The sequence below is a fragment of the Pocillopora damicornis genome, chromosome 7 (genome assembly GCF_964200805.1).
Source record: "Pocillopora damicornis chromosome 7, jaPocDami1.2, whole genome shotgun sequence".
NCBI classification, from domain to species: domain Eukaryota; kingdom Metazoa; phylum Cnidaria; class Anthozoa; order Scleractinia; family Pocilloporidae; genus Pocillopora; species Pocillopora damicornis.
Window position 1 is genome coordinate 6828263 of NC_142676.1, and position 20419 is coordinate 6848681.

General features: G+C 39.0%; 1 protein-coding gene and 1 long non-coding RNA gene across 2 annotated transcripts; both read left to right on the plus strand.

Annotated features, from left to right (window-relative positions):
- Positions 1-1441: 1441 nt before the first annotated feature.
- LOC113686025 (uncharacterized) lies at positions 1442-6067 on the plus strand. The gene is made up of 3 exons (XM_027203617.2): positions 1442-1736; positions 2067-2259; positions 5431-6067. Exons 2-3 carry the CDS (start codon positions 2208-2210, stop codon positions 5760-5762), a joined length of 384 nt encoding a protein of 127 aa, XP_027059418.2. The 5' UTR covers positions 1442-1736; positions 2067-2207; the 3' UTR covers positions 5763-6067.
- A 9873-nt stretch (positions 6068-15940) lies between these two features.
- Positions 15941-18513, plus strand: LOC149042291 (uncharacterized). Its single transcript, XR_016188570.1, has 2 exons — positions 15941-16323; positions 16549-18513. It is a non-coding gene; the product is annotated as an uncharacterized LOC149042291 (long non-coding RNA).
- The last annotated feature ends 1906 nt before the right edge of the window (positions 18514-20419 follow it).

A 20419-nucleotide genomic window follows, 5' to 3' on the forward strand; every position in this document is an offset into this window, starting at 1 on the left:
TCACTTCACCCTCCACCTTATCAGATGTAAAATTCCGTTTGAAAAGGAACAATCCGCAAATTTTCCAAGAATCGTTTCACGATGTTTGTGTGTCAACCAAACCAGAAAGACCCATTCAATAAAAAGCGGTAACATCAAAGAGATAAAACTAGAATATTTAAAGATTTGGCTGAAAAAATATTCAGTGGAAGGGCATATATTGAGAAATTTAGTATCTGAAAATTCTCACACTATTTTGGAAGCTATCAGGAAATGCAGCTTTTTTTTTTTTCATCTAGAAGGGTAGACTTGAAACATAAATTAATATATTGTATGATGTCCCGTGGATTCACACAACAACAGGTCAGATAAAGAATGAGAGAAAAGAACATCAATCAACTTGGACAGGACGAAATCACATGTTTCCGTATTTCTGAAACGTGGCGGAATGTTTAACATGCACAAAAAGTGGTCCGGTTCCGTTGTATACGCAGCAACGGAAACGCGAGAAAACGTCACGAAACCGGTAACGGAAACACAGGTTATCCGTCGTGTTTCCAGAACGGTTTAACATGTTTCTGCCACGTTTCCGTTTACGGATTCTTGCAATTTCGTCCTGTGAATTGACTCCTCATGCTCACTGTTTCTGTTTAGAACTCGGAAAATATATGAAAAACTAATTGCTTTTTTAATAATATTTATTTTATCACCATACCTTAAGTAATCAATTCTTGTTTCCAATGACGTCGAAACGACCTTTGGTAATATATTTCTTTTTAGCTACTTGCAATGTTGCCCCATGGCCATCCCAGAAATCCCGATTACCGGCAACTCTCAGGCAGCACCGGCGTTTGTGACAAGACCCTACTCCCCGCCGCCACCACTATACTTAAAATCTCGCCTGTGATGCCTAAACCGGGCCTTCACATGCAGACTATTTCTGTAATTACTCCTTTCCGTGCCCGTGTTCAAATTTCATGTAGCATCATTGAGGTCGTTTTTGTCTTGCTTAGTTTTCGTTTTCTACTTCTTTCAAATGTAAATATCGTTATAATAATTAACAAGTGAGGCAGGGGGGAAAAACCGTATAGAATAAAAAAACATCTGCCCCCATTGAAAACAGTTAGTTTTGTTTTCCCAGGAGTCTCGATGTTTCCAGAGAGTTTCGATCTTTCCCGGGAGTTCCAGTGTTTAACGAGAGTCTCGACCTTTCCCAAGAGTCTCGATGTTTCAAGAGAGTTTCGATCTTTCCGGGAGTTCCGGTGTTTACCGAGAGTCTCGACCTTTCCAAAGAGTCTCGATGTTTTCAGAGAGTTTCGATGTTTCCCGGGAATTCCGGTGTTTACCGAGAGTCTCGACCTCTCCCAAGAGTCTCGACCTTTCCCAAGAGTCTCGATGTTTCGAGAGAGTTTCGATGTTTCCCGGGAGTTCCGATGTTTACCGAGAGTCTCGACCTTTTCTAAGAGTCTCGATGTTTCCCGAGACGAAGTGGAGGAAAACATTAGAGATTTAAGCAAACTACGACGGCAACAGCAACAAGGACTCAGCAAAACAAAGATCTAATGAGCCGAACAAGAGCTCAGCGCGAGCGCTTTAAAACATCGTGCATTTCGTAGTCGTCCCCCGCAAAATAACAACGTGAAATCACCAAAATTTGCATGGTCTGAGAGAAGAAACACCTGACGGGAAAACCCGAAACCCATGTTTAACTTTATTTCTTGTACAGCAGTATTTCCGGTGTCGTTTTGCTGTAGCAGGTATTTAATTTCGTCTTTTCATAAAGCAAGATAGCGCTTTTCTTTTAGCTACAGGCTCTTACATTGTGTTTTCAAAGAACTAGGGAAGAACTGGCGACAAATAAGCCTCGAAAATATCACGCCACAATCATACCACTGGCCTCAGTCACGTTCTGATCTCGTGAAAAACCTGAGCATTCAGGGATACATTTGAATTTATGCAAAACACAACTCCCCTATCTAGAACGAGGGTAACAAACTATTGTTCAATGTTTATTGTTGCCTAGTTACTGAGACTGACTGACAGTAACATAGCGTGTTTTTTTATTTAATTATGAATAATTGACAAAGGGTGCGTCTAACACAGAGTTGCAAGTACTTAAGGAGTGCGCCAGCTCTCATTGCCTCAAGTTCAGCCCGCTCGTCGACGCTTTGTGACTACGCCTCCAATTTTCAGTTCTTGAATCTCAAGGAAACATCAAGCTCTTCAAGATGAAGCTGTGGTTTGTTGCTGCCATACTTATCTCCGTTGCGTTTCCATCAGGTAAGTGATTTCATCGCAAAATGCATTTTTTATCCACATCCTTTCGGATTGCAGCGAGCAACTGTAAGGCGAAGCCATCGTCGTAAAAAATGTTAGATTCGCCACCAGTGCAGTAAAACAGAGAGTAAAATTTTGTAACATATCAATTTATCGCAATTGAAATGAAAATGTCAGAGTCACTAAGATCGCTTCAAGCCTTCAGACAGAGACTAATACACGGGACAGAAAATTATCCCTAACAATTTCATTCATGATTTGAACTTCGATAAAAACAGAACCCTGCTCCCGGTAATGAATTTATCTTTTGTTACAGATCTGAATCTTTTCGCTTTGAAGGTCAGCATTCTCTGATTGGCAAACTTACCTCGCCTTCTTTATTAAAACTATCCACTGCTGTGTAAATACCACATATTCGAGTTCAGCTCGAAAGTAGATCGTGAAAGATTTTCTTATAAATTATCGATTGGTTAATTTGCAAACTTCTTAACGTCAAATGTTTCCATTTCTGTTTATTTTTTCGCCTTTAGTTTATCCGACTTATCAGTGCCCGTGGCCTTTACATCTGTGTTCATCTGTACACACATTTCTTCAGTTTAATTTTGAATGAGAAAAAAGCTTCGATATCGACGCACATCTTTGTTCGTTTTTTGGAGGTCCTTCAGGGTTGGTTTTCGACTCGAGAAGTTTTCTGTTGTTTAGGTCAAAATCCGTCGATTTTGGAACTATACTTTAAAGCAACAGTTTGCACTCAATTGCTGGTTTTCAGTGTCACGCCATTCAAAATAGATCAAAATAAAAAATAAAAACGTTCAATCGATTTAGTCTAGAATTTGGAAATAGAAAGAAGCTAGATATGTAAAGACTCTCGCCAAGATTCAGGTCACAGCAATTTTTCTTACGGAAGATATGAGGAGAAACGTTTTTCCCAAATTTATAGAGATTTGTATGGAGCCGCCATGCTGGTGCCCACCTAGATGGGCACCAACATGGCGGCCGGAAACCAGCAGAAACATCTGTCACTGAGTTTTGCTACAAAAGCGGGAATTTATCTCTCTAAGAACTCATAAACGTAACAATAATACTTTATTCTAATACAAGAACTGTTCAGATAGCTGAATTTCCCTAAATAAGTCACCTTTTAAACCAACATAACAGCTCTCTCGCTCGTCATGTAAAGGCCACGTCACGCAAAAGCTTAGAAATTCAAGAGTAGTCTATCACTAAACCAAGAACCCATTTGGAGTGAAAATTTGTCTGAATATTAGTTTTTAGCTGCTCTAATACATCATGAAAGTAAAATCTCAGGAGGATCAATAGTTCTGAAGTCTGAAATTTAGTGACGTCACGTGAAAACCAGCAATAACTCACAGATCGCTTTGTGTACATTACGCTTTCTCTCCCTTCACTTGAAATCTAAATGAAAATTCGGTACGATTTGAAAATAAAGTGAGTTTCGGTTGCCTCGAAATGCTCATATGAGGGACGATTTTCATGTTCTTGTGAGGTATAATTTTTTTATTTCGCCCTAACAAAACCTTGAGAGCGAGTATTCAAATCAAATTGGTCTGTTCTTCTCAGATAATGTCGTGCGCACGGTTAAACGATGCACGAATTTGTTTTTTCGTTTCTGTAACATGGATCAGTGAAAAAAAACAATGAAAAAGAGTGTTTTCAATTATAGGTCAGTCGAATCTAACCACAAAGCCTAACAATTTCTAGCTTTAGCACTGTCCCTGCAAGTCAAGAACGTGACTAGACGCCTGTCCGACTTCAAGAAACACCTTCTAATATATCGCTCCGAGCGCTTCAAGGGCCGAGGACAAACAATCGAGACTTATTGCAAAGCCTGTTGCTAGAAAAGGCCGCATCATGGCTTTCCTTCCTTTTTTTCTTTTAACCTTTGAGAATCGTTATTGCACGAGCCCGGGCAATCTTCGTCCACGATTGTTGAAAGACATCAACATTATTATTACAAGACGAAGGTAACAGAAAATTCTTAATAACATCTCAATGATATCCAACAGCCATCGTTGAAATTGTTAGTTCAGCTCACAAGCGGCACCGTATGAGGCACTGTTTTGTGATGTTAGACAGTTTTTAATGAGTTTACACTCGAATGGATCTGGACAAAGATATCGATCCCTGTTAGCTAGGCGTCATGTCGTGCTTAATCTGTCCACTGCGTTTTTAAATTTCGATTTTAAAATCCAAGTTGTCAAATTTTATTACTAATAAATCAAAGGGGATTGCAAATTGGCCCAAACAGAGGTGGGGGATTGAGGATAGGGCCACAATCCAAGGTCACCGATGACCTGCCTCGGAACTATTTTCAGTTATTTTGCTCTTTCCTGACGGTCGCAATGGGCAGATGGCTTTTACGGCTAACGGTTATATCATTCGATTGTTGTCACCAGAAATTTTTTTGCGGTTAACTTTTTTGACAAGTATCGATTAGCATTTGTCAATTTTTTTGCCTTACAGCTTTATTTTTTTTGTCGTTTAACGGCCATTGAGACACTCTTTCCCTATGTAAATACATCACACGGAGTCTCAACCCTTTAACTTCCAGATCAAATTTGTAATTCTCCTTACTGTCATCCATACAATTCTTATAATATTAATTCAGAGAATTTAGTATTGGATCAACTAATTATCCCCAAATTGATATTTTTCACTTATCTGGTTGATATTGTATTGATATTGTAAAGAGAAATTCTGTCTTGGTCCATATGCTCATGGGAGTTAAAGGGTTAAAGTAAATTCCCTACACAGCGACTTTATTTTCTGATCTTTTAAATCAAGCATGGTCTTGAGCTCCAAGGATTCAGTAGTAAGGGTTTGTACTTAGCGTTGCATTATGGTGTTGACACGAAGAAGCAATTTAAGTCCCTTAATTACTTTGTGATCTTAGAAGTTAATTAAAACTCTTTCTGCAAGGGCAGAAAAATAACACAGGAATGTTTAGTGAGTAAACAAGGCTGCCGGTTATCGAAATGTTAAAAGATCAAAGTAAATTAAAATTGCTTCTTTGCATAAATGTGATGATTGTTCTTAAATTTTCAAATTTTGTATCAAATTTCTCATTTGGGAAAAACTAGTTCAGTTAATAACGGTAGAAATTGTTATCTCATTCATCTTTATCTAAGCATTCCTTGTCATGTGTGTTTTCAGTTTTGGGTTTGAAGTGCATGGTCTGCAGCAGTGCTGAGTCATGGGACAAATGCGAGGCAAAAAGTGTGACCTGCGGGGCTTTGGTGGCCGATCGATGTGTGAAACTCTACTATAAAGCCGGCCCAGTCGAAACGTTCGCTAAAGGGTGCGGATCCGAGGCTTACTGTGATCAAGAAACCAACCCTACTTGTAAAGAGGCCAGTGGATCCTTTGAATGTAAAATCGACTGCTGCACAGGCGACGACTGCAATGCTGGCGCAGCAACGCGCATCAGTGGTATTCTCTTGTTGTCATGCGCCCTGGCCTCTCTGATGATGTTTTTCAAAGCCTGAGACTTGACTGAGGTTGAGGTTGAGGTCCAGCACGGCTCATGATCAAGGCCTCAACTAGTTACACGCTTTTTTGAAGTATGTCAGTAGTAAATTAGAATAGAACGTCTTGCTTAAGACATAGTAGTGGTCTGTAGGAAGATCTTCGTGAGACGGAGACGAAGTCAGGTCGATTTTAACTTACAAGAGAGGATGCTAGTCCGTCATAGTCTGTCACGTACTGTGCTTATTAGTTAAAGTAAAATAGAGGCTTTTTTCAATTTTGTTACATAATGCTGCTGTGGGAAATAAAACGCTGTTTGTAACTACCTCTTCTTCAAGATCCTCTGATTTGATCAGCACTAAGCATTACAGGAATCATATGGTTAAAAATTCCACTCCTCCTCCATATTGCGGCGAAATTAACATAAGCTTATGTGCATTAATAGGTACACTGCTTGTTAGAGCAACCCGTAACACGTTAAATATCATCATCGTGACCATTAAATTTGTCCGGCGCCCCCAAATAAAATGATTTCCGTTGTATGTATCACGGTGTTAGCTAAAGTCGTGGCACCCGAATATTTTTCTCACTCTGCCTAAAAAAGTTTCCAATTTTTCCCAACTTCGCCTGTTCGTGCTCTTAAAACTCCCTGAAGAAGTCCACAAAACGAGTCGGAGGTTAAAGAAGTCTTACAACCACTCTTCACAGAGTGCAGCTCATTACTTTAGTATTAAAATATTCTTCAAAAAAATTTCAATACGATCGACTATGACTGGTCAACATAACTGGCAAGACGACTAAGGTTGACCGGTCAAATCCCCAATCACTCCGGACATTGTCCGCTTACCGGCCGTGATTTCGAGCCCTGGGCCCTCGTTTGGCGTGTGAGAGGTGTTCCGATTCGTCTACCTTCCACCACCATTTTCTTAGTTTTCACCAAGGAAATCGCCTCAAGATAGGTAAAATGTATGAAGCTCTCACGGCGATGGTATTCAACCAATTACTCTAAGGGGTTGCACACATATTATTACATCCTTAGTTAATGTCCGACGCAAGTATCAGTCAATTTGATGGACGGCTTGTCAATCAACAGAGGCAAATAAATGACCGAGTTTTTAGACTTTTCGATTCATCCAAATATTTGACAACTTTAAGGTCAAATATCTCCCCTTGCCAGAAAGCCACAACACTGATCTTGATTACCATGTATAATTTATCATTTCATATCTGAAAGCCATCAAAAAAATCTTTGGGCACTACCGTATTTTTGTCTTGGATGCCTTTTAAAATCTGCGACTGAAACAAGTTTCTCTCAATTACATCAAGGCGGTCAATTGACCAGATAAACCTGTAATTTTTTAGCTCTTCATATTAGATGATTGATCAAGAAAGGTAAAAAATGTGAAAAACTTTCGAAATTTTTCGTAGGAATGGAAAATTTTACGTTTAGAGATGCATGTTGGCGAAAAATTGATTGGAAAATGGTAGCGTTTCTTTCTTATGTCGTTTATTACTTTGGAGATTTGCTAAAATCAGCAAACATGGCTTATGTAGGGGACAAAGCATTCATTAGTTTATAATTTGATTGCTTATCATCATCATTGCTCATTTTAGGAGATTTTAAAGTCACACGCTGCGTGTTGGTTTATATTATTACAAGTTCCAGTGTGCTACAACTTCGGCTTCTACTGATGAGAAATTCTGCGCTCTCGCTTGAGAGCAAATTTCAATAGCTCTATCAAACTAAAAACTGTGCTACTATCCCGAAAATAAATTAAAATAGTGCTGTCGTTGTCACTTACCACCATCGAACATTTCCATGCAGAGGTCCGCAAAACCAACATCTGTTGCGTGACCCGAAGGCTTTCCGTGGAAATTATTCAACCGCGTTGTTCATGCCAGCTGTCTGCACGATAACAATTTCAGAATAATCTGCAGATCTCTGGGATTATTTGCTTGCTTCGATCGTGAAGTATCTGCATTTTTTTCAAGTATTCTATTACTACATGTAAATTTACACCTCTCTCGATCGAGTATTCCCGGCGTTTAATTGCGTGACTTCTAAAATTAAGAATGAGCCAGCAGTATTTTGACCAGTAGGCTTCCTGCAAATTTTCCTCCATGAAAAAATCCCAAGACATAGTCAGTTGTTTTCGTGAGCAAAGATAATAGATATGAAAGAAAAGTGAGATGCAAAGGTCTTTTTTTTTTTCGCTTAGTAGCAGCTGTACCCTCTCCTGCAGTCTTCGTCTAAATTTTGCGAAGTCCCTCCTCATCTTCTGCCTTGTTCGGTCAGTTTCGACTTGTGAAGCTAGATCATCGGCGTCGACCTCTTCGTCCTCATTCATACTTACAGAGGGGGACTTCCTCAATAACCAATTTTTGTTACGGCAGATAACCGGCTGAAGTATTGAGCAATTTGCTGCTCTATCAACCAGTCAGTCTGGCCTGTGTCGTCTCTTAAACTCGATATTTGGAAGCCACATTAGAGGCGGTTGCCTTACTACACGTCTAGGAGATAATTCTTTGCTTTCTGAGAAAAGGCGGCTGCTTTTTGTGTTTCTAAAAGAGACCATCCAAAGTCCACCTGGCTATTTAGGGATTGTTCGTCAAAATTTTTTACCTGAGGTCCGACCTTGAACGTAGCCACTCCTAAAAGTTCCCGATGTCTGTACGGTCAGTACGCTTTTTACGGACTCATGTCTCATGTTTTAGTTAAGCAGTTGCTTTCAGTAAGAGTGAAGATTTGCGAGGTTTGAAGTTATGTTACCAGAATATGTTTGAGCTCTCTTTTCTGTCATTTTAAAAATAACTCAGTAACGGGCGATGTGGATGGTTTTTGCGAAACCGCGCTCGCTGACGAACTTTAAAGAATTTTAAATTACTTCAACCGAGACTCCACAGACCTTCACAAACCAAATTAACCTGGTTTTTAATTTTTCAAAGCTTGGCATAATTTTTTTACAGTCGCCATCTATTTAAAAAAAATTCTAGTTTTTATTCGATTAGGAGAAAAAATCTGAAAAGAATATATATGTTCCAGTTGCTGCTGCTGCTGCTGCAAAAAATGCAGTATCTGTCAGTATTTGTCTCGTTTTGCGGGCGCTTAAATATGTGCCACCACCTTTGGAATAGATTAAAGGCTGAAAATGGCACAAGATGGATGGTATTTTCTGTGAACTCGTGTCTAAAAGTTTTGGTTTCAGTGGAAGGCATAAGGGGTGAGTAGATTGATGCGATACTAAACCATTGCGGCTTACGATTAACTATTTGCCGATAACTTGAGCCACTTCACACTACTCTGAGCCGTTTGTGTCAAGTCACTGAACCAGAGCACAGTTAGCTGTACCGTTTGTCATTTCGACACTGAACCGTTTCAGTTAACACTTGGCCACTCGTGTTTTTATTGAATCAGTTTAACAAGGGTATCTACATAGTTTCTGAAATGTATAAACCACTTTTTGTATGAATATTTCATCTCACCCAAGGCGACTTGTCTGTTTACTGGGATACCTGTGGTAGCCCAGTCATAAAATGCCTTTGTTTTTTTGTCGTCTTTTTGTAAATGTAACCAAAAGTAAACTGTATTGGTGCCACAGATACCTGTTAGTACAAAATGCAGACAGCAGACCGGATACAAAATATAGACTGGAGACTGCAGAGTGGGTACAAAATGCAGACTGAGAATCTGAAGAGTTTTTACGTCTGGTAAATAATAACATGTCATCTTACAGCTTACCGAGCGTCACGCAATCGCTTTTCTTCGATCAGCCTTCACGATTATTTGCACTATTGTGGAAAATTCCTGGCCCATTTCTTGATGAAAATCGATCGTAATATAATTTCAAGCCTTCAATATAGTCTTCTTATTTTGTGCGCGAGTTGGTTTGTGTGATGTCTGTACAGATTTTACCAACGTAATAAAAGTAGATGATGTGAATTGCCCAATGATGTGAATTGTGATGATGTGAATTGCCCAATTTTTCCATTTTGTGGCGGAGGAAAAAAAAAAAAAACTAGACCCTGTGAGCAGGGTAACTGGGATACCTGGGTGGTACTGGATCCGTGGAATCAAGTGTAGTGATACTACGCGTGTCGGACTAGTATACTGAAATAGTGAGCTCAAGTCTGGCCAAGGGCATACACCTGTCTCAAAACATAGGCATGCTATGCATGCAAGAGTTATTTTTTCTAGGGTGGCTGGATTACTTGAAACATTGTAAGTGGTCTACGTTCTTACAAAAGGAAAGAAGATTATTAACGCGGGAAAGAATGAAAATGTCGAATTACCTCACACACAGGTATTTTGTGGTAGATTATATGTGTTGTGCGAATAAATGTAACCAAAAATAAACTGTATTTGTGCCACGGATACCTGTTAGTACAAAATGTAGACAGCAGACTGCAGACCGGATACAAAATATAGACTGCAGAGTGGGTAAAATATGCAGACTGAGAATCTGAAGAGTTTTTACGTCTGGTATATAATAATATGTCATCTTACAGCTTACCGAGCGTCACGCAATCGCTTTTCCGCGATCAGCCTTCACAATAATTTGCACAATTGTGGAAAATTCCTGGCCCACTTCTTGATGAAAATCGATCGTAATATAATTTCAAGCCTTCAACATAGTCTTCTTACTTTGCGCGCGAGTTGGTTGGTGTGATGTCTGTACAGATTTTACCAATGTAATAAAAGTAGATGACGTGAATAATAGTGATGGTATAGCAAGCTTAAAACGGCAACAATCGCCAGAAACTACAACGGATACACAGGGTATGAGTAAGTTTTATTGATTTTACAAGAAAAATCTTCATATTTCGAAATATTTATCGTTGTAAATCGACCATATTTCGTTCCCTATACTATTCCTTATAACGTGTTCAAATTTTCAACGGTTCCTAGAATAACTTACTCTGAGTCACACAACGCGTGACGCGTTCGTGAATTAATCGTTGGCTCTTTCTCGAAACGTGACCTTGGGTCGCCTGTGACAAGACAATTGCGTAAACAATACTTGACATAATAACATTATACCCAAAAAACACGGGATTTTGGATCATGTATTTATTAAAAAAGAATATCCATACAACTACAATGAAAACAAACATAAGATTCACCTTTCTGATCGTGAAATTAATACCATTCGCACTGTTATCGTAGCTACGTTCCCTGGCATCAAGTGAATCCAACATGGCGTCTTTCTTCACTAGCAGTTTGCATCCATTTGAATTTTGTTCTTCAGTCTCACGGTTACCGCTCAATAACATCTTTTTGTGTGGATTGGCCGCGAACAATACGACTTGTGTATGCATCTATAAGTATTTTGAGCGTTTGCCCCATAATGCTCCAGATGATCGTAATCCAATTACATTGAAATACAAAACGACTGACAAAATAGTTTTATGGGCAAAAATCTCGTGTTCGTCATGTGACCCGGCCCTGTCCGTGCATTACAACGTCAATCATCATCAAGATAGCACGCGTGATCAGCATGTGAACACCTCATTGGATCACAGTTAGTTGTCATGGTGTTGAGGGCCCAATGACCTCTGGGTACTATTGCGCAATTTTTCCATTTTGTGGCGGAGGAAAAAAAAAAACTAGACCCTGTGAGCAGGGTAACTGGGATACCTGGATGGTACTGGATCCGTTGAATCAAGTGTAGTAATACTACGCGTGTCGGACTAGTGTACTGAAATAGTGAGCTCAAGTCTGGCCAAGGGCATACACCTGTCTCAAAACATAGGCATGCTATGCATGCAAGAGTTATTTTTTCTAGGGTGGGTGGATTACTTGAAACATTGTAAGTGGTCTACATTCTTACAAAAGGAAAGAAGATTATTAACGCGGGAAAGAATGAAAATGTCGAATTACCTCACACACAGGTATTTTGTGGTAGATTATGTGTGTTGTGCGAATAAATGTAACCAAAAATAAACTGTATTTGTGCCACGGATACCTGTTAGTACAAAATGTAGACAGCAGACTGCAGACCGGATACAAAATATAGACTGCAGAGTGGGTACAAAATGCAGACTGAGAATCTGAAGAGTTTTTACGTCTGATATATAATAACATGTCATCTTACAGCTTACCGAGCGTCACGCAATCGCTTTTCCGCGATCAGCCTTCACGATTATTTGCACTATTGTGGAAAATTACTGGCCCATTTCTTGATGAAAATCGATCGTAATATAATTTCAAGCCTTCAACATAGTCTTTTTACTTTGCGCGCGAGTTGGTTGGTGTGATGTCTGTACAGATTTTACCAATGTAATAAAAGTAGATGACGTGAATAATAGTGATGGTAAAGCAAGCTTAAAACGGCAACAATCGCCAGAAACTACAACGGATACACAGGTTATGAGTAAGTTTTATTGATTTTTCGAGAAAAATCTTCATATTTCGAAATATTTATCGTTGTAAATCGACCATATTTCGTTCCCTATACTATTCCTTATAACGTGTTCAAATTTTCAACGGTTCCTAGAATAACTTACTCTGAGTCACACAACGCGTGACGCGTTCGTGAATTAATCGTTGGCTCTTTCTCGAAACGTGACCTTGGGTCGCCTATGACCACAGGCGGCCCAAGCTCACGTCTCGAGAAAAAGCCAACGATAAATTCATGAACGCGTCACGCGTTGTGTGACTCGGTGTTAAGTTACGGGAGGAACCGTTGAAAATTTGAACACGTTATAAGGCATAGTATGGGGAACGAAATATGGTCGATTTACAACGATAAATATTTCGAAATCTGAATATTTTACACGTAAAATCAATAAAAACTTACTCATGCCCTGTGTATCCGTCGTAGTTTCTAGCGATTTCTGCTGTTTTAAGCTTGCTTTACCATCACTGTTATCCATGTCAAAAGACGAAGTTAAGGCTGCACACTCCGATTTCGACCTTGGTCCACGCGGAGGTGGTTTGCGCCCCGAAAATCCTCCCGATCGGCATTTTTCTCAGCCACACTTTACGATCTAAGATCGCTGCACCCTGGGACATGTCTCAGTACCAAAACTTCACGCGCATTTCGCTGGAAACGAGTGTTTTCTACCTGAATTTCCAAGTTCGCTTCTTTCTGGTTAAGCTTTGAACACGAAGACTGGACACGGCCGCGAAAGAGACTTGGGTACGAGGTCAATTTTCTCTCTACCGCGAGTGGTACGGTCGATTAATGTACAATACTTACCCCATCTCCACAGAGGCAACTCGCCTTAACCTATTGTCCTAATCAACCAATCAGACAGCGAGTCGAAAGTAAAACAGATAAACAACGTACAAAATTTGAATATTCTGTGGGGTTTTCTGTGAGCATCTAAGCTTCGATTATTTTCGCGAAAATGCTATCGAAGAGGAAGAGATGCGGTGAAATTAACGGCGGATCGTTCTACCAGCTGTTCCCATGATAGGTCTGCAATTCCCAATCCATAATAGGAATGCACGGTAGAAGCGACACCAGGATCGTACACTGTGCATGCTATACCACTGGAACATACCACAGAAACCTTTTTTCCAGCCGCTTGAAGATTGCTTATGATTTCCCTTACAACAGTAGACTTACCAGTTCCCCCTTGGCCAGTCACCAAAAAGTTAAGACCCTTACAAGCCAAGCGTACTACCTCCGCCTGTCCGTGCGATAAGCGAACGCTCATATCGACGAAATGCCAGTAACCACCAAACTACTCTACTGAATATTACAAAGAACGAGTTTTCACAGGAAGGAAAATTATGAACACTAACACAATGAACTTCATTTGACAATCTGCGAGCTAATCGAAATTTTATTGTCCTTTACAATGGATTTCCGGTGACTAAATAGACATTTACTCCAACGTAAATTAGGAGGGTAGATCATGAGTAATTCATGAGTGAGTCGAATCTTGAGGGTTTTTCCATTTTTCCAGAAGTCTAGTGACATCAACTGGCAAAACATTGTAGTTTGATAGGCCATGCATGGAAGGGTAGATGCAATCGACGTTAGGACATCATGTGGACAATGGTATTTACATTGCGGTATGTAAGACTTCACATACCAGGTTCGCTTTAATTACAGTCAATTTCAGGTGGCGAAATATTTCACCTCTCCATGAATTTCACAAGAAATCTACGTGTAGGAAAAACTAATATTCGTATCGGATTCCGACGTCAAACTTGCGAAAAGTTATGATACCTAAATATTTATCCTAGGTTCGCACTAGGAAATTTGTTCTCTATTAATATAAGCTTTTCACCCGTGATTTTATCAGTAAAGTTCCCAAAATGAAATATTAGGATTTTCATCTTGAAACTTTGCCACTCTTAACCTTCTGATTCGCTTCGCCGTTAATTTCACCGCATCTCTTCCTCTTCGATAGCATTTTCGCGAAAATAATCGAAGCTTAGATGCTCACAGAAAACCCCACAGAATATTCAAATTTTGTACGTTGTTTATCTGTTTTACTTTCGACTCGCTGTCTGATTGGTTGATTAGGACAATAGGTTAAGGCGAGTTGCCTCTGTGGAGATGGGGTAAGTATTGTACATTAATCGACCGTACCACTCGCGGTAGAGAGAAAATTGACCTCGTACCCAAGTCTCTTTCGCGGCCGTGTCCAGTCTTCGTGTTCAAAGCTTAACCAGAAAGAAGCGAACTTGGAAATTCAGGTAGAAAACACTCGTTTCCAGCGAAATGCGCGTGAAGTTTTGGTACTGAGACATGTCCCAGGGTGCAGCGATCTTAGATCGTAAAGTGTGGCTGAGAAAAATGCCGATCGGGAGGATTTTCGGGGCGCAAACCACCTCCGCGTGGACCAAGGTCGAAATCGGAGTGTGCAGCCTTAACTTCGTCTTTTGACATGGTTAACAGTGATGGTAAAGCAAGCTTAAAACAGCAGAAATCGCTAGAAACTTCGACGGATACACAGGGTATGAGTAAGTTTTTATTGATTTTACGTGTAAAATATTCAGATTTCGAAATATTTATCGTTATAAATCAACCATATTTCGTTCCCCATACTATGCCTTATAACGTGTTCAAATTTTCAACGGTTCCTCCCGTAACTTAACACCGAGTCACACAACGCGTGACGCGTTCATGAATTCATCGTTGGCTTTTTCTCGAGACGTGAGCTTGGGCCGCCTATGCTATGACAAGACAATTGCGTAAACAATACTTGACATAATAACATTATACACAACAAACACGGGATTTTGGATCATGTATTTATTAAAAAAGAATATCCATACAACTACAATGAAAACAAACATAAGATTCACCTTTCTGATCGTGAAATTAATACCATTCACACTGTTATCGTAGCTACGTTCCCTGGCATCAAGTGAATCTGACATGGCGTCTTTCTTCACTAGCAGTTCGCATCCATTTGAGTTTTGTTCTTCAGTCTCACGGTGGTAGTGTTGTTCAATAGATTGCATAGAGTATATGCAGTGTGGTTTCAGATTTCAGATTTTGCTTTTTACAACGAGTTTACGTTTTCAACTAAGACATTGGCATACTTAGCATACAAGACATACAAGGCATTCAATGCTTTCATGGCTTTCAAGCGTTCGCGATTCTGTCCTATCCAAAATTACCGCTCAATAACATCTTTTTGTGTGGATTGGCCGCGAACAATACGACTTGTGTATGCGTCTATAAGTATTTTGAGCGTTTGCCCCATAATGCTCCAGATGATCGTAATCTAACTACGTTGAAATACAAAACGATTGACAAAATAGTTTAATGGGCAAAAATCTCGTGTTCGTCATGTGACCCGGCCCTGTCCGTGCATGACAACGTCAATCATCATCAAGATAGCACGCGTGATCAGCATGTGAACACCTCATTGGATCACAGTTAGTTGTCATGGTGCTGAGGTGCTGAGGCCCAATGACCTCTGGGTACTATTGCGCAATTTTTCCATTTTGTGGCGGAGGAAAAAAAAAAAAAAACTAGACCCTGTGAGCAGGGTAACTGGGATACCTGGATGGTACTGGATCCTTGGAATCAAGTGTAGTGATACTACGGGTGTCGGATTAGTATACTGAAACAGTGAGCTCAAGTCTGGCTAAGTCAACATGATCTCGAGACCGAAATTACGATTATCGTTATTTCTAAATTGGCACCAAATTTATGGATATAGTAATTTCGTGGCACTCTTTACCAATCCTCTTTACACGTGTTAAATAAAGAGAAGGACTCGGTTCCACTGTCTTACAAAATTCAAGATGGCGGAGGAAAGGGGTAAATGTGCGTTCAGTTGTGATCAGCATGATCTCGACACCAAAATAACGATTATCGTTATTTCTAAATTGGCCCTGAAATAACGAATATCATAATTTCAGTGCATGTCTGAGACCTTCGGGCTCGAAGCTTGGGAACTAGTATTCAGGGAAAGATAAAATGGCGGCTTACGGCGGCGAAGGAAATCTCAGTAGTTTAATATTTAGCGTGAAAAGGCTTGGGTGTTGTGATCTGGTTCTCAAGTAAAAAAAAAACACGGTCTGCAATGGCCCTACCACCTTTTGAACAACAAGAAAACATTGAAACGGTGGTAAAAAGCAGCAAGTTTCGAAGTCTAAACGAAAGATGGGTAAGCTGAGTTTCAGTCAAATATCATGACATTTGGTATGTAATTTCGATACCGAATAAATAGTTCTACATGGTTATACACGCATAGGATTCTGTTGTGTTCACGTGAAGGCCATTTCAGCCATTCCTGCCACTTGTAAGTGGTAGGAAATAAAAGATATGTATAGTTGTTTCGTATTGAAGCCCTGTGAAATCAAAAATTTGATTTATTTCTTCTTTGTTTTAGGTGGTCATTATCCATTACTTTTGGAAGTCGATGCTGATGAGAAAGAAAAAATGTTTATGATTATTTCTTCTCTCGAACATTTTACTATTTAGGTACCAAATAATCTTGATACTGAAGACCATTGCATCCTATTATGAAAAATGTACCCCTGATTGCTTTGTCAACATGTATGATGTAATATACCTTGAGATTTGTGGGATTTTCACATGTAAACTAGAAATACCTGTAGAGGGTAATGATGTACTTAATGCAAAGTGTTTTGGTACAAAGTCTGCTTTGCTGTAATCTACCTGAAGGTGCTTTTTATATGCTAGTAACACTTGCACAGCCCAGTCAAAATGTTCTTTAGTAGCAGTCAAGCTGGCTGTTGTAATTATAGGCAGCAGAGGCCAAACCTCATCCTGAAAAGCAGTCTGAAAGGTGTGAAGTCAGTGGAAGATACTTCATTGTAGGTGGCCAAATTGCAGGCTGTCAGCCCATTTTGAGTGAGTAGTTAAACTCAAGATCGGCTATTTTAACTAATTTTATTGAGAGCCAAATCCTGCAAGGCTTATATTCTGTATTAATTTGAAGTGTTACTTTTATGTTTCTTATTTTGCAGTAAGTGGGCTTGTTGTGGCCATTTTTCTCTCAAACATTTTTTTCAGCTTAGTCAAAACGTTTTTTAGAAGTAGGCAAGCTGGCTATAGTAACAGAAGGTAGAGACCAAACCTTGTCCAGACTAGACGCCTAACAAATGTTCTGTGTGGAAAGCCAAATCCCTGGTTACCGGCACATTTTGACTAGGCTATTTGTTATTTAGCTACTCTTATTATTAAAGATTACTGCATTCCTTTTTAATAATTTGCTGCCAATTGTATGCTGTATATAGCTTATGATTTGTGTGATTTTCAAGAGTAAATTAGAAATACCTGAAGATGGTAATGATGTACTAGATAACGTACTTGATGCAAAGCAATTTTGGCACAAAGTGTATGCCTTGTCCTCAGGTGATTTTAACATGCTAATAAGATTTGTTATTCAAATAATATACATCAGCTGGAATGGGAATATTGAAAGAAAAATAATAATATTTAACCATAACAAGTTTTGGTTTTATGTCCAAATTAAGCACTTAGTTGAAGATCACTGCACTGATCAGGCCCCGAAGGCCAAAAAAGAGCTGTCTGCTGTTAGTTTAATTTTTGTCATTTCTATTGATTTATTTTATTTATCAATGTTTCTTTGAGTTATAATTCATTGACCTCTTTCAATAGTGCAGGTTCGCTCGTGTAACCTAATCCCACATGTATGTATGTACAATCTCAGTTGAAATTTTGAGTGGCAGGCAAGCTGGCAATAGTAATAGGCAGCAGAGGCCAAATCTTGTCCTGAATAGAAGTCTGACATGTGTGAAATTGGCAGCTATTTCATTGTAGGTGGCCAAATTGTTGGCTGCAGCACATTTTGACCTGGCTGATTGTGTGTGTGTTATGTATGTGTTCTTCTTTTTAGGTGTTAAACAGGTCAAAGTACCGAAAAAAACCTCTGTGATAACTTGGTAGTCTAAGATGTAAAAATTTTTAATAATAAGGTAAAGCTTGATCATTCTTAAGAGTTTGCATCTGTTCTAAAAGTTTTGGGGAGAGTTAGGGGAGCATTATTTATACAAATGTATTTAAAAAGTAACAAAAAAATAAAAAGAACTAGGGCAAAATCCCAATTTGCTTTAAAAGTTTATTTTATTAAGAGCATAATTCTGGATATAGCTTTGGATTTGTGTGATTTTCACAAATTGTTAGGTTGTTATGTAAACTTAATTTACAGGAACCTTGTTAGTTTTCAGCTTCAAGAACAAGTACATAATTGCAGGAAAAGCTTGAAGCTTGAAAAATTGACTGATGAAACTGGAACAGATGTCATGAGATTTGTACAATAGGTTGGCCTGGGAGGGACCAAGAATTAAAGAATTCATTGATTCTCTTACACCTTTTGTCTGCATAGTATGCTTCTGTAGAGCTTAGTTATTGCTGTAGAAAACGTTTTTGGAGGGCCCTTGAGATCACTCACTTTTGAGCTAGTTGCCCCTAGGGAAGAGGATATCTGTACTTATTATCTCCCTTGGGGAGGGTGAAGGGTTAAAGACTGATTCTTCTCCAGTAGCCACAAGTACCCCTGCATATGGAAATTTTGAACACTATTAAAGGGCTAGTACCCTCATTTCATACTTGAATTTCTAATTTAGTGTAAGTTATGACAAATAATGAATGTAAATTCATCTTGGTTGTACAGGTTATATCCAGCAGTCCTTAAAAAAAAAATAAAAAGGTATTTTTCTGAATTAAAAAAAAAGTGTTCTTGCTTCAAAGTAAGTGCATGATATGTCATTCAATTAATGCTCTAGCAGAGTTTTTGTTTGAAATGCCAAAATCAACTTCATGAGTAAGGACAAAAAAAAAAGGCAATAAGCAAATGTTCCTCTGTATCCTTTATGTCAATTTGGGCTGAAAAACAGGTTTTTCTCCTTTTGCAAAAATTAGCTTATTTCACGACCAAAAACGATGCAAACAAGCTGAAACGTTATGTTTTCAGCAAAACAGCGATAGAATCTGCGAAAAAACAATGGAGACAAGCTAACACACAGTGTTCTCAGTAAAATTTGGGCAAACAAAACCTTAAAAACCAAAAAAAAAAACAATTGCGCTGACTTACCCATTTTTTGCCAAGATAACTGCCAAAACACTGAAAACTAGCTTGAGACTACATGTTCTTCACAAGATCGCGACGAAATCTGTCTAAAAACTCCAAAATACGGCAGAAATGTACGATTTTTGCAAAATTTTTCGCTAAAGTTGACAAAAACACTAAATTCGACTGAAAAACACGTTTGTTTTTTTTTGCAAAAATAAGCTTATTTCAGTTTTAAAAACGCTGCAAAAAATGTTCTCAGCAAAATAGTTTAAGAGTCTGTGGGAAAACACAAAAACCAAGCTTAAACCAAGTGTAAATTGATAAAAAGGCCCGAATTGCGCATTTTGGCAGTTATTTTGGCAAAAAATGGTATATTTTGATTTCAAGCAAACTTTCAAGTAGTTGTTAAAGTTTAGAGCCAAACACAATACCAAAAAAAAATTGGATGTTTTCAGAAAAAATTGTGACCCTCAGCCTAATCATAATCCCACCCTACCCAAGCCCTAACTCTAGCTGCGAGCTATCCTAACCCTAACCCTAACCCCGGGTTAGGGTTAGGGCTCGGGTTAAGAACGGAACTTTTCACTCCAGTCAAAATGATGCAACTGGTTAACATGGTCCAACCAGCCAAAACAAGATAAAATGGTTTAAACGGTGAAAAGATTTTAAATACGTGACATGGTCCAATCGGAAGAAATGATCTCACTTAGTAAAATGGTGCGACTGGTTAACATGATCCAACTTGATGCCAATATCTAAAATGGACAAACTAGTTTAAATAATCCAACCAGTTGAAATGGTCTAACTGGATAATGCATGTGTAACCAGTGAAATTGGTTCAAATAATTCAGGTAAGGATGGTAACATTAGTTAAAAAGATCCAGCATATTACAGTGGTTCAACTGGTAAAAATAATCATCCAACTACTAAAAGTTATTAAACCCCAATCAAAATTAATCCAACCGCTTCAAATAATTAATCTAACTGGTCAAAATTCTTCAGGTGGTTATTTAAGTGAAAAAGGTGACAAAATCTTCTTAAAAATATTTTTGAAGAGGCTTACACCCTTACCCTAAACACTAACCCTACCCCCAAACCCTAACCCCAAACCTTCACCCTAGCCCTAACCTCAACCGCAGACCCTCTAACCCTAACACTAAGCCTAAACCCTAACCCTAACCCTAGCCCCACACCATAACCC